The sequence below is a fragment of the Lonchura striata genome, chromosome 19 (assembly GCF_046129695.1).
Source record: "Lonchura striata isolate bLonStr1 chromosome 19, bLonStr1.mat, whole genome shotgun sequence".
NCBI classification, from domain to species: Eukaryota; Metazoa; Chordata; class Aves; order Passeriformes; family Estrildidae; genus Lonchura; species Lonchura striata.
In genome coordinates, this window is record NC_134621.1 from 4626419 (window position 1) to 4639897 (window position 13479).

General features: G+C 44.6%; 1 protein-coding gene across 1 annotated transcript in view; it reads right to left on the reverse strand.

Moving 5' to 3' along the window:
- The window catches only part of MYO15B (myosin XVB), a 43177-nt gene extending 34316 nt beyond the window's left edge, over positions 1–8861 (reverse strand). Inside the window, exons 1-9 of the mRNA XM_077787435.1 lie at positions 5919–8861; positions 5782–5843; positions 4629–4692; positions 3795–3904; positions 3296–3370; positions 2807–2903; positions 2185–2288; positions 1011–1074; positions 467–580 (exon numbers count right to left, since the gene is read on the reverse strand). Coding sequence (XP_077643561.1) covers positions 467–580; positions 1011–1074; positions 2185–2288; positions 2807–2903; positions 3296–3370; positions 3795–3904; positions 4629–4692; positions 5782–5843; positions 5919–8861 — 3633 coding nt within the window. The remainder of the gene's footprint in view (positions 1–466; positions 581–1010; positions 1075–2184; positions 2289–2806; positions 2904–3295; positions 3371–3794; positions 3905–4628; positions 4693–5781; positions 5844–5918) is intronic.
- Positions 8862–13479: the final 4618 nt, after the last annotated feature.

Genomic DNA, 13479 nt, shown 5'->3' on the forward strand with positions numbered 1-13479 from the left:
TTCAATTTAAATAATTGCAATCAGCAGTATATTTCACTGGTTTAAAATCTGAGCCCACTGACTCTGTCAATAAACGAAGTATTTTGCAGAAGATAGAAAGAAATCCTCCCTGCTTTTTGCAGTCCCACAGTAAATTGCAAATGCAAGGAAAGGCAATAAGAAAAGGGGTGTTACACCACACGATGGAGCCTTGAGTCTACACAACGACTCCTCGTTAAAGTCCGTCCTTTTAGAGTAGAAGGGGCCTGGAAAGTGAGAAAATGATCACAAAAGAGACAAAGATGTTGATTCTTAGATCAGGTATGAGAAAGAGCAGAGGATGAGAAGGAGCAGAGCTGACTTTAGCATACTCCTGAGAGTCCTTTGCAGGAGAGCAGAGTGTTTTGGTGCCTCTCAAACCAAACAGAAGGGATGCCTGGACCATTTCTCTGTGCCAGCTGCTGCAGAGCACCCTCAGCTCACTCACCTGGTTTAGGTAAAAGTAGGACTCTGCCTCCTGCAAGTACATCTCCTCTTTCTGCTCCACGGGCAGCCCTGCCAGCAGCTCGTAAAACACGTGGTAGTTCCTCTCACCATGGGCCTGATGGGACAAATCCATGGAGTTGATCCATATCCAGCCCCAAACCCCTCCAGAACACACTCACAGAGCAGGATCAGGTTTCCCACTGACACCTTAAGAACATTCCATCTGGGAGAAGTCCTTCTTACACAGCTCTAATATTTGACCATTTCCACACTCCAGACATAAAGAAAAGCTAATTGAGGGAAGATTCAACTTTCAGTAAACCCTAATAAGTGGGTTCATTCAACCTGTTTGAGACAGAGAAACCTTTTTTATTAAAATTAAAGAAGTGATCACCCTGTGCTACATGAAGGGGACCTAGTTCTTGCTGATAGAAGAAATGGAAAGCAATTTTCATACTAATTTTCACCTCTGTTTTTTAACAGTAAACTCAAGACTAAATGTCTTATAAGACTAAATAAGGGAGAGGGGGGCCACTGGTCCTCACCTGAAACACCACACGAGACTTCTCCAGCAGGTACTGGGAGATGGATGTTCCCACCACAATGCCACTGAGCATAAAACAACAGTTCTTGTCAGAACCTGGGGACAGGTTTTCTGCAGACAAGAACGATTTTAGGGACATAATCCACATGAATTTCCAAAATATTTTGACAAAATTGTGGGACTTTCAGGGAAACCAAGCAAGCACAGAATAAGAAGGAAAGTCCTAACATGGGTAGGAATAAAGCTCAATTCTCTTAACAGTCTGAAACAACCATCAGAGTTCCACAGTGTCTGTACCTGACCTGTGAGTGCAAGTGATGCTTTGCTAAGTGACCTAGAAGAGCAGCTGAACAGCAATGGGACAAAGCTTGCTGCTTGTATGAAATTATTCAGTGAGGATGAAGGTCAACTGCAAATAAATGCAGACAGACCTTACAGTGCAGAGGGAGTGAGCAAGAAAATGGCTCATGAAGCCCACTGTAGGTAAATGTGATGGGTACAGACCCAGTTTCACATATAAACAGACAGGCTCCAATTTAACCATTGCTCCTTAGGACTGAGACCTGAGGGTTATGATAGACAGTTCCATGCAAGAATCAGCTCAGGGCTTGGCAACAGTCAGGAAAAAAAACCCAAACAAACCAACCAAATGCAGAAGTTAGAAAGGAGGCAGGCTCAAAACAGAAAGGTGTTTTTCACAGAACTGGTTAGACCTGTGGAACACTTGAAGGCTGTTGTAGAAACATCAAGTTTGTATGAGCCCAAGAGGAAACTGGAATACCTCAGGAGACTGAGGAAAACTCCTGAGCTGCCGCAAATGTTAAAGAGCTCAAGGGGTTTTAGTGAAAAGCATTGTTTGTGTTTGGGCTGTTCTTGCCCCAGGCAGTGCTTGAGGTCACTGCTGAGGACACAGCAAGGTATCAGATGGGTCCTTGGTATAAACCAGTTCAGTCATTCTTATGTTCTTAATTTAACTCATCTTGAGAACCAAGATCTGTTCTTTTGGGAGAAAACACAAAACAAAAACCAAAATAGGGGTGTAAACTCATTCTCTTCCTACCCTGATGATAACAAGAGTGAAGGGGGGGAGGGTTAATGTGTGAGCACTGCTACACTTGGTCTCACCCAAACACCCCTTGGCAGCTGGAGGGACCAGAGGAGATTCTTGAACTCACTGTTGCAGGTGAATATTCAGCAGCTTTCCAAAACGGCTGGAGTTGTCATTGAGGATGGTTCTTGCATTTCCAAAACTCTCTAGGATGGGCAGGACACTGCAGGGCTGTAGAGAAAAGAGGAGGGAACACTTCAGTAGCAATCACAGTTTTTTTAAACTCAAAAGAGTTTATGTACCTTTCAGTTTGAAAAGATAAACAAAAAATAGGACTTCACTGATGTAATTCTCACATGGGTAAAATAAGTCTTTTTAAATGTATCCTGGTATCATTATCTCTAGCCAGTGGTGAGATCTTTACCCTCACTGGTATAATCTTTCCCTTTACTTCTGCTCTGTGTTTGTTCAGCTTCACCTCCCAGACTGCTGAAAGCTCTCCATGGCAGCTACCAGCTCTCTGTTCAAACAGATACAGCACTTTTCACAGCATCAGATTTCCCAGGTATTAAAATACAGAACTGCAAATACACCAGCTCTCCTCGAGTCTTTGTGGGAGCTTCACCTCGGACCACAAACCCTCCCAAGCCCAGCCAAAGAAATAACATCAGCAGCAGCCTCTGCCCTGTCTCTGGCTTCTGTTCCCTGTCCACCCCTCATGGCTCCAGCCAAGCTCACTTGCCTGTTACCTGTCTGATCCTGTGGCTGTCAGATCCCTGGTACAGCATGGTCAGGTACTGCACAATGGCTTTGGCAGCTTCTGTTTTACCTGATCCACTGTGCCCACTGCAGGAACAAGAGGTGGAGAAGTTGGCATCAAAACAGAGGTGCCTGATCTGGGCACATCAGAGGCCCTGCTACAGCAAGTCAGAGGGGTTGTGCTGATTTTCAGCTGGAGATCTGTCACCCATCCCTTGAAACACTGAGACAATCTGACCAAATGGGCCCAAATAGGATTCCCCTGGGGAATATCAGACTCCTCTCCCACTCCTCTGAAGTGAAACTAAATTCAAACTGTTATTTGCACAGAGTGAAATAAAAATCCACCTTACTCAGGTTCTCCACGGGCAGCCCTCACATAAAAGCCAGAAGGATCAACTTACAGGCAGTGAAATACAAAAGTGGAACTTTTACATAATGCAATCCAAGGGCCTCCATCAAAGCCCTTCTCTTCCTACCTGATGAGGACACACTGCTCCTGCCCTGACGACTGGGACAGCGTGTAGGCCATCTCTGCTATGGCAAAGATGTGTCTGCATGGACAGAAAGAAACCCTCAGTGACTGACCCCACGTTTCCACCCCACAAGTGCAGCACTGACCAGGGATCTGCATTAGAGATGGGCCAGGGTCTTCATCAAAGAAACTTGACCTAAAGATCACAGAATGGTTTGGGTTGGAGGGACCTTAAAGACCATTTCATTCCTCTGCCATGGGCAGGGATAACTTCCACTAGAGCTGATTTTTCCAAGCCCTGTCCAGCCTGTCCTTGGACACTTCCTGGGATGAGCTTTAGCTCTGTGGAATTATAGACCCAACCAACTACATCTTGGCCAAACAGACTGTTCACTTCCTGTGACATTCATCCTGCTCTACCAGAGAATTGGAGGAAAATAAAATACTTTCTGGAGCACAAACAGAACAAGGTTTAGAGAGTTATTTGAGAAACAAAAACATACGGGGCATTTTTTGAGAGGGTCCCTTGTTGGTACTTGGTAGCCACATCTTCAGAGTAGATCCTGAGGTCTTGGAAAGGATTCACAGAAATCAAAATTTGCCCAATGTAAGTCTAGGACAAAAATAAGAAAGGGGAGGGGGGAAATCTGGTGGCTTCTTAGAATTTTCTGAATGAGGATTGCAGCTGAATGCATATATTAATACAAATATACAAGTTCCCTTTAAAGGAATATTATTTATTCTGACTATACTGCCAATTTATTGTGGACACAGCATTTCAGTGGTCATTTTCAAATCTCTGTCATTAATATTTTGGGATAAATGAGCACTTACAGGTTTGTGGTCATTTTCTCTAACCACTGTCTATTCTTCACATGAAGTTATAGGCACAGGTTTGAACACTTGAGCCAGTAAATGGAAAAGAGAACAATTAACCATCCACAACCAGATCTGGACTGCAACACTGTGAAATGTTTGTAGAAACTCTGAGGTTTCTTCTCAAGATCCACAATTTTTAACTCAAAACTTCTCAGCTAAAATAGGAGATCCTCACTAGGAGCAACTGAGGCTAAAAAGGAGCCCAAGTATGTTCACAGGTTGGCAACAAATACCAAAATTACAGAGAAACTCTGGAACTTCCAGATTTTACCCCAGATATTTAATGCTACCTGATTTCTGAGCAAAAGCTGTGTAAATATACTTTTTATCATTGTTCTCAGTAATGAGTGAGATACTTGGTGCATTATTTAATATAAACGACTTTCACTTAAAGCTCATTGCTCAGAGTGAATAAGCACTGAAGAAAACCAAACCAAACCAAACATCACTATCCATACATAAATGAGATTGCAATGGAACCTCTTCTTCAGGCACAACAGGACTGAGCTCTCAGAGACTTCCCTAAAAGAGAGGAAAGGACTCATCAGCCATAAGCTTCACTTGCATGTGTTAATATTAAATATTAACCTTTCTGCCCTCCCAAGGATCACAGAATATTCTGAGTTGGAAGGGACCCACAAGGATCATGGAGTCCATCTCTTAACTGAGTGACCCATATGGGGATTGAAAATTTTGTGGGGAGCTGGGGCTAAAACTCTTCACTGCCTTCATGTGGTTCCAACATCCTCAGGATTAAACACGTCAGAGAATGGAGCAGTCAAAGCTCAGAACTTCCTCTGTGTGATCAGAGCTCCTCGCACAGCCTTTACAGGTGTTTATCTCAACAGGATGACAGGAAGGGAGGATGTGTGAGGAGCAGTGTCAGGGGCTTATCTTTCAACAACAGCGGTGAACCAAGGGTTTAACAGCTCTGAAAGATGGAGGATGTGATTTTTTTCACAGCTGAAGGCAACAGGAGTCACTAAAGCCACAGATGCCAATGTCAGTAGGCAAATAACATAGAAATGTGCTTCTCATCCTGCAAGCTGCCCTTTCTTACCACTCACTTCATACAATAAGGAAGACATGTTAAATTTATAATTCTGTCCTTCTGCTACATCACAGAAGTCACATCAGCCTCTAAACCTAATTTCCCCTATCTGTGAAGTATTTTGGGGTATTTTTAGAACCCATTTCAGGACTGGGAAACATTTAACAGGAGAAACAGAGTTCCAGGGATGCAGCTGTACAGAAGTCTGTTAATCAGGCTGAGCTGCTGGCTCTGGGGTGTGACTGCAGAGGTTCAATGTACCCTCTCTGTGCAGCAGAGCCTGGGGACATGCTCTACCAGTCAGGAGCTTCCTCTGCACCTCTGCTCCTCCCCAGTGTTTCAGTGTAGGTCCATAACCTCACCACTAAAATTCAATTTTACTTAGCTTTTCAGAAGAGCATCAGTTACTCAGCTATGATACACATTCAATCCATTCTATTTTCTCCCACAGAGGAAAAATTTTATTTTCTCCTATCTAGCTAATATGTTTTCTATTGTTGAGCAGGATAACAAGCAAGCCCTTGTGACCTGAATGAGCTGCAGACACTGAGGACACCTACTCCAGTCTGGTTAGATCTTCAATCTCCTCAACTTCTGCACAGTGCTCTTCACACAGGTACACCTGAAATGCACAGATACATGTCTGAAAATTAGAGGGAGTTTAGTTCCATTCCAGTTATGGGGACAACACCTGTACCTGTTTCTGCATGAACTCCATCTCCAGCACGTTGTCAGCAACCTCATCTGCCTCCCACTGCTCCTTGCAGGCCCTCACACGGCTGCTGGCCAGCTGGGGCTCCTTGGAGATGGTCCATTTGCTCAGGTTCTCCTTGGCTGGCCATGGCAGCAGCAGCTTGGAATCCAGCCATGCTGCAGGGTCCCATCCCTGCCCCTGCTGCTGGGACCAGTGCACCCTGGGAGTGACCATGGATCCTGCAGTCTGGAGGACACCTGAACCCTCCTTGGTATCTGCCTCACTACAATAATCTAAGGTATGGGTTGGCTCCTCTTGGCGTGGGAGGAAGCCCTGCTTGCTGTTTCTCTGGCTTGGATCCATCAGAGATCTGGGAAGGTCACATTTGAATCTGCAACCCTGTTGCACAGGAGTGACAGATTTTCTCTCTGATGGAGATTTCAGTTTCTGTGGGGAATAACCATTGCCAGAGCCCCTGGACAAGGAGTTCTTGGCCTTAACCAAGCTGTGGACTCTGGGGAACACTACAGCAAACTTGGCATCAGTAGTAGCAGTGTTCTCATCCAAGTACGGAAAGGAACTGGTTCCATGGAGAGGGGAATCACCAGGAGGCAAATCAAAGCGTCCCACTTCCTCTACCATTTTAGGACCACCTTTCCCCTCCACCACTGAAGCAGAAGATTCTTTGTCCCTCGGCTCAGCTCTCTCCAGCTGTCCAGCTGCACCAGGGAAGGCTTTACCCAACCCACCCACCCACCCAGCAGTGCTCAGAATCCGGATTGCCATTCTACTTCTGAACCCAAAAGGTTTGCTGCTCCTCTTCTTCTTCCCAAATTTCTTCAAGAGCCATCTGGAGATACCAATTGCACGTGCCACACTCAGCAGTCGAGCTTTCAGCCTTGCTTTCTTGGCAGGTTTTTGGCCAAGCCAGCTGGTGACTTTTCTAAAAGCAGAGCAGCTGTGCAAGTGCTTGGATCCTTCCCCACCGTGCACAGGTTCTGCTTCAGAAGGTGCCTCTGCAACCATTTCTTCTGCTTTCTCTTTTTTTGACTTTGTAGACTGGCCTGAAGTCTGTTTAACTTTTCCAATAACTTTTCCAACTCTCTTCTTTCTACAGAGCAGCTTATCAGGTGATTTTTTTGTAATTGTGGAGCAGCTTGAAGTATTTAATCTTTTCCTTCCAAAACTCTGATCTGTGTTGAGTTCTCTTTGTTTACTGGGAGTTTCTAGAGCCGGGGGTTTTGAACAGATGCTTTCAACATTGTTCAGGTCTGAGCTGATTCCCAAAGCCATCTGGGCAGGATTTGGTTTCTGGCTTGGTGATAGCTTGGTCTCAGCATTTTTATGCTGGTTTTCCAGACTGAGGGGGATTTGGATTCGAGAAGAACATTTCTTTGTAAGCATCAGTGTTGGTAGGTCCTGCCTGCTGCAGTCTGAACTGTCCTTCTGTCCATCTCCAGCCTCTTCACCTTGTTCTGGGATCTCACACTTGCCAGATTTCTCCCTCAATGTCCTCTGCTGCTTGGAGAGGAAAGAGCCATCTTCTAGCTCTCTGCCTTCATCATTCACCTTCTCTTCCTGTTCATATTTGCTAAGGTGAATGTGGAGTTTTGCTTTCACAGCTGTTGGGAGTGGTTCTAGTTTGTTTTCTTTTACTTCATCAGTGTTCTCTGCAGTGCTGCTCTCCCCACTGCTGTCAGAATTCATGTGTCCATCTTCTGACATATCTTCAACTCTGTCATTTTCTAGTATATTTTCCTTCTCTATTTCGATATTTTCCCTGTTCTTAACTTTGAGTCCTGAAGTGCTTAACTGATCATCTGCCTTACTGCTCTCAGCTGGAGCACATTCTGGTTGTCTCAGCATGTTGTCTGCCTTCCTCATCTTCTCCTCTGCTTCCAATCCTGCAAATTCAGTGCCTTCAACATCAGATTCAATTTTTCCACCTGTGGTCACCTGCTTATTTTCAGGTTCAATAGATGCTTCCTTGCTTTCATCAGCCAGTTCCTTGTAGCCTTTTTCTTCATTCACAGGAGGATCTTTGAGCACAACTTCTTGCTCACTCTTGCCATCTAACTCAGAAGAGTTGCTCTTCTCTTCACTGCAGGAAGTGCTGCCCACCACAGTCTCCTTTGTACCCATTTTGTGGGGTCCATGGCCTTCACTGCTGGAGTCAGAGCCAGAGTTACCTGAAGTTTCCAGAATATTTTCATCCTCACTTTCAGTGATGACAATCCTGGTAAGATTTTCAGCTTGCTTTTTCCCAGTCCTCTCCCCTTTTCTCTGTGCTGTACTGCCTTGGGATTGAGAACCTGATTTCTGCTCAGAAGCCTCCTTGAAGTCCTGATTCCCTCTGTGCCTTACCCTGGGGTTCTGTGCCTTTTCTGCCAAGTTCTGTTTCTGAAAAGAACCTTCAGCACCTTGCTCTGTGATCTCCTTTACAGCACCCAGCTCAGTGCCTCTTTCACCAAGTTTCTTTCCACATCTCTTTTTAAAACTCTGTTTCTTTTTGTTTGTGATGGCTTTTCCCTCCTTGTCACTGCTGTCCTCACTCTCCTGCCCTGATGTCATTTCCCGTTGCTTGCAGGGCTTCCCTTTTTTCCCCTCCAACCTGGACACTCCATGTTTTCTCTCTAAACCAGATTCATTTTTGTAGTTTCTCCTGCAGGCTCTTTTTCTCCGGAATAACTTCTTGTGGTCATTTTCTTTGCTTTCCTGAGGCCTCCCCAGCCTCTGGATTTTTAAGGGCTCTTCCCCAAGGCTGTCACCTTGTCCAGGATGTGACAAGGTGACACTTGTCACTTTGCCCTTCCCCTGGCCTCTGCTCTCACCTTCCCTCCGCTTCCCACAGCAGATCTTGGAGTCTCCTGCAGAGTTTTTCTCACTATTTAACACCTTCTCTTCCCCAGCCTTTTTCTGCCAGGTCTTGGATCGGGAAGGAGGCATTTCCTCAGTGTCCAGGAATATGTGAGGGTTTATCCTGACTCACCTGTGAAAGGAAACATTGTGTATTTTGTTGTGAAATAAGCTACAAAGGGAAGCCAGATGCTCCTGAGTACTAATATGCCTTGTTTCTGTGGAGCCAAATAAATATTTGCAGAGCTTTGCCTGTGCAGTGCCAAACTGACTGCCCTGTTCCAGGTTAATCTCTGGTTTATTTTGTCACAAATCACCCTGATTTTATACTTTTATTAGAATCATACCATCACAGAATATGATGATCTGGAAGGGACCCATCAGGATCATCCAAGTCCAACTCCTGGGCATGTCCTGCACAGGACACCCCAAGAACCCCATCATTAGGCCACATGTCCATGAATTTCAACAGCTGACAAAGGTTTGGACACACTGTAGTTCAAGATAAAATGAGTATTTTATTTCAGTTCCTGCTTCTCCAGTATCCTTCTTTGTGCTGAAGAAGAGAGGAACACATCCAATGGTTATATGAAATAAACATCAGCAGCAAACACTGCTCCAGGGTGTCATAACATGTTCCACTCTGCTGGCCCTGAGTGCACTGGCATTCCCTGGCACTGTTCCTCTAATCATACACATGGGATAAAATATGTAGAAGTGCCCAAAGGATTGGTCCTGATCTTTCAGGCTGATGCAAAATATCATTTCTACCCTTTCCAGCTATCCAGACCCATAATTTTATGAGTCCCTTTGCTGCTTCAGACATCCCACTGGGGCCCCTGTGAGTGGATGAAGTGCTGATGGCAGAGCCTGGGTTTGGGTCCCCAACACCAAACACTGCAAGGAAAGGCTCCAAATCACAAATCAGTAAGAGCACAACTGAAAGAAAATGATGGATCAGAGAAAGGAAAACTTGGAGGTGAATAGATGAGGAGAATGGGCCTAAAGAAAAAATCTTACAGCAAGGAAACCCATCAGTCTGCAACATTTTCCCAAAGAAAACAGATTAAAAGGCTCTTTTTGGGGTATTTGGGACTATCTTGGAAATTACATTACCTAGTGATGGGCAGGGAACAAACCAGCACATGGGACAGGGAAATTCTGATATATTTTGTCCTATAATCTCTTTATTAAAGTTTTCTCTCCATTTTCTCATTTTTCTTTCTCTTTGTTTTTCAGCCAATTCTATGGATTCTCCATAGGCAGAAACTTCCAGCCATTACAGATTTACAAATTCTGCCAGGGGGTAACAGGGGATGGAGAAGTCAAGATTTTGTTACTGATTCCTCCTAACTCCACCAAGCGTTACCTTATTTAAAGGATGAAATCCAGCATCTGGAAACCTCCAATCACTTGTTAGACTATTATGGGATGCTGGCAATATATTTACCTGTCTGACACACTGACCCTGCACCCCAGTGGCCATGGGTACAATGTCTGTACACGGGCTACAAGCCCAAAAGTGTTTTGCCCAAGGTTTCCTGGAACTCCCATCCACAGACATCTCCCTGCCTCAGGGAAGGGGTTGAGGGAAAACACAGTCAAGATTGCAATTCAGCAAGCTTTAAAAGCTTTAAACCTTTACAGCTGCTATAAAATCTGAGAAGGAATGAGACTTTTTAGTACTTACTACCTCAACAAAGATGGAAATCCAGCCACTCTCCATAATATCTTATGACTTGATTGCAGACTGAAACTTGTCCAAGTTATTAAAATAAATTTTGAAAAAAGGCCATTAAAAAGTACATTCCAGTACTCTGGGAGCAACTCTGTAAGAAACCACTCAGTGAATCAAAAAGTTTGTCTCACCTCAGTCACTACAAGGAGGGCAGCAAAACCACATTTGAGATTTCCACGTCTCAGGAAGGATGATGCTCTAAGAAAAGCACATTTGGTGTGTGTAAAGCACAGGGGTTTATTGCAAACGTTGGTTCCTTCTCTGTACCACCTATTTTGTGCTGTTCTGCATCACAGAACAATCTGCAATGAGGAAAAGCAGCACCTCCCTTTCCCCCAGCTGCAACTCTGATACTGAAGTAAAAAACTGCTGCCCTGAAAGCAGTTGCATACAATTAAGGGTTCCCCAACAGTGTGTCTTTAGAGTTCCCACTAAACTTCCATTTGTTGTTCTGGTCTAGAGCTGACTCTGTTTAAACACCCCTGGACACTCTGCCCAGTGCAGAGCTCATCTCTGAACACCGATTACCTTCCCTCCCTCTCTCTGAACAGGACAGTCATACACAGGTGTCTGTCAGCTCATTTCAACCCCCCCTCCCCACTTAATACCCACTACTCCTGGCCTAGATCTCTAAATCCTGCAAGACTTTTGTTACTGAGATTAATGGCAGCTGAATTAGGCTCTAAATCCTCAGTACAGAATAGTTGTTAATATTCTGTCCTCCTGGAGGCTTAAAGTTGATTCAGCTTCTCTACAGTGCCAAATGCAGGAGAAAATAATAAATAAAGTCTGCTTTTATGTGCTGTTGCTACATAGTCATGTGTCTAAAGCCTTCCATAAAACAAAAATGCTGAAATTCTTGGATGAGGACAAAGGTCAGGAACACTTCCCAAATTTGTTGGGAGCTCAGACTTGGGAGTTTGGTTTGACTCACTGTAAAGGCAGGAGCCCAGAGTGAATCTGGGTTACAAAAGTGAAAAAGTGGAGTTTACAATTCTTCAGAGACAGGGCTTTAGAGCAGATTGGTTTGTAACACCCCTGTTATTACTGGGAATGGGAAGATGAATCACTGCTTATATAAACAATTCCTTTGACATCAGACCTGCTCTGATGAACTGCCCTGGACCATCTGCCTGCTGGACACACTGCAGCAGGTGAAAGATGCTCCTCATCAGTTTTTCAGCTTCCCTCACCACCACACCAACTATACCTAAATCACTGCAGGAAAAAGAACAATTCTATGGCATTCTCCCTTTTTAAAAGAAATGAGAATAACTCGCATCAGAGAAAGGAGATCCTCAGTGCTGTCAAGAATCACAGCATGAACCTACAGCTAAAAAGAAGAGCAGAAAGCTCACGCTGCTATTTCAAGACCAAGAGGGAATTGTCTGTCTTCCCTGAGCACAGTGGATTCTCCCAGCTCACACAGAGAAAAGTATTATCATTAATATTAAAGGGACCTGCCTGGAACTTAATTCTTAAATTTCTATTTTCATTCACTGTACAAATTGCTCTAACCCCTTCTTTTATCTTCCTGCACAGTAATTTTTGTAACATACCTACACTGATTCCAGCCAGCTGCCCCTTACCTGGATCACAGGTCACATCCATGCAGTGGTAACATATTCCCTCTCCCAGGCCTTGTTTCCATGCAGCCCAGGGTCTGTTCCAAAGTTCTTGCAAGCCTGCCCAGCTGTGGAGCCTTACAGGGATTCTGGCAGTGCTGTGCTCTAAGAGCAGATAATTACATGTATTTGGAAGGAAAGTGGCATCAATAATTCAAGCTTTCTCATGGTATCTTTTGAACTCTTCAACCAGTAATATCAGCAGCTGGCTTGCAGAGTTCGGGATAAAAGAAGAGGTGGGATTTCATCTAGGTCAGGGTCAGATGTGGTATGATTAGGTGCACCCCCAAAGAAAGGGTTCAATTCCAAAACCAAAACACATCCACTATAATGCAAGAGGCTAACAGACAAGGCACAGTAAAAACTATCTTAAAAAAAAGCTTAGGTCAGTGAAAATAATTAAATCATAGGCCCCTTTCTTTTGCAGCCCTGGAGTTTTATTCCAGGGAGCCAAGCACAGACAGCTCAGCCTCTGCTCTCTCCTTGCCAATACCAAGCTCTCTGCTGAAACAGGAAAGCAGTTTCCAGCTCAGCACTGAAAAAGACAGCAAAACTGGCACCATTTTTGCCCTCATTATGCCTAAATCTCAATCCAAATCAAGCAGAACGACTAAATCTCCTTTCAACTTGAATTTCCAAATAAAGTTGTCCTCCCCTTGCAGACAGGCTGAGGTTACTCACAGCCAGTGTTTATGCCCATGAAATTCTGTTTAATTCAGGGATGGTTTTGCCCTGCCTGGGCTGTTCTGAAGGAATCAGGTAACAGAGCAGGCACAAATGCTCAGTGTGAGCTGTATGTGCAGCCACCCCCTGCTCTCCCAGGCTGCAAAGGGACAGTGCAGGGAGACCAGGATTTAACAGCTCTGAGGATGGCACTGGCCCTGTAAGCTTTCCTGCCCCCTCCCAAAAAGCCTTTCCAGAGGAGCTGGAGATTAAACAAAATGAACTCAGGTCCTGCCAGCCACCAGAACAAGTGACCCAAACATTAAATGTGATAAGATTTTAGATGCTTTGCAGCATTAGTTTGGGCAGGACCAGTTTGTCCATCTCCTTCCAAGAGCCCCTGGCTGTTATGTTCTGTACCTTGAGGACTCCTCCATTAAGAAGCAAAGATTAAAACTGGGGGTTGAGCTGCAGAACTCAAGAATTTTACCTGAGTTTTCTGTCCCTGGATGCTCCACTTCTCCTAGTTCACAAGAACGAGGCTGCAGAGCAACAGTGTAGTTAATTATTTCATCACGTTCTTTTATTAACTGCCCACAAATAAGCCTCTATCCCTCTCTGCAGAAAAGTGAAATCTCTCCTGTAAAGCTCAGAATGACCGATGGCATGTGGATCATCAATT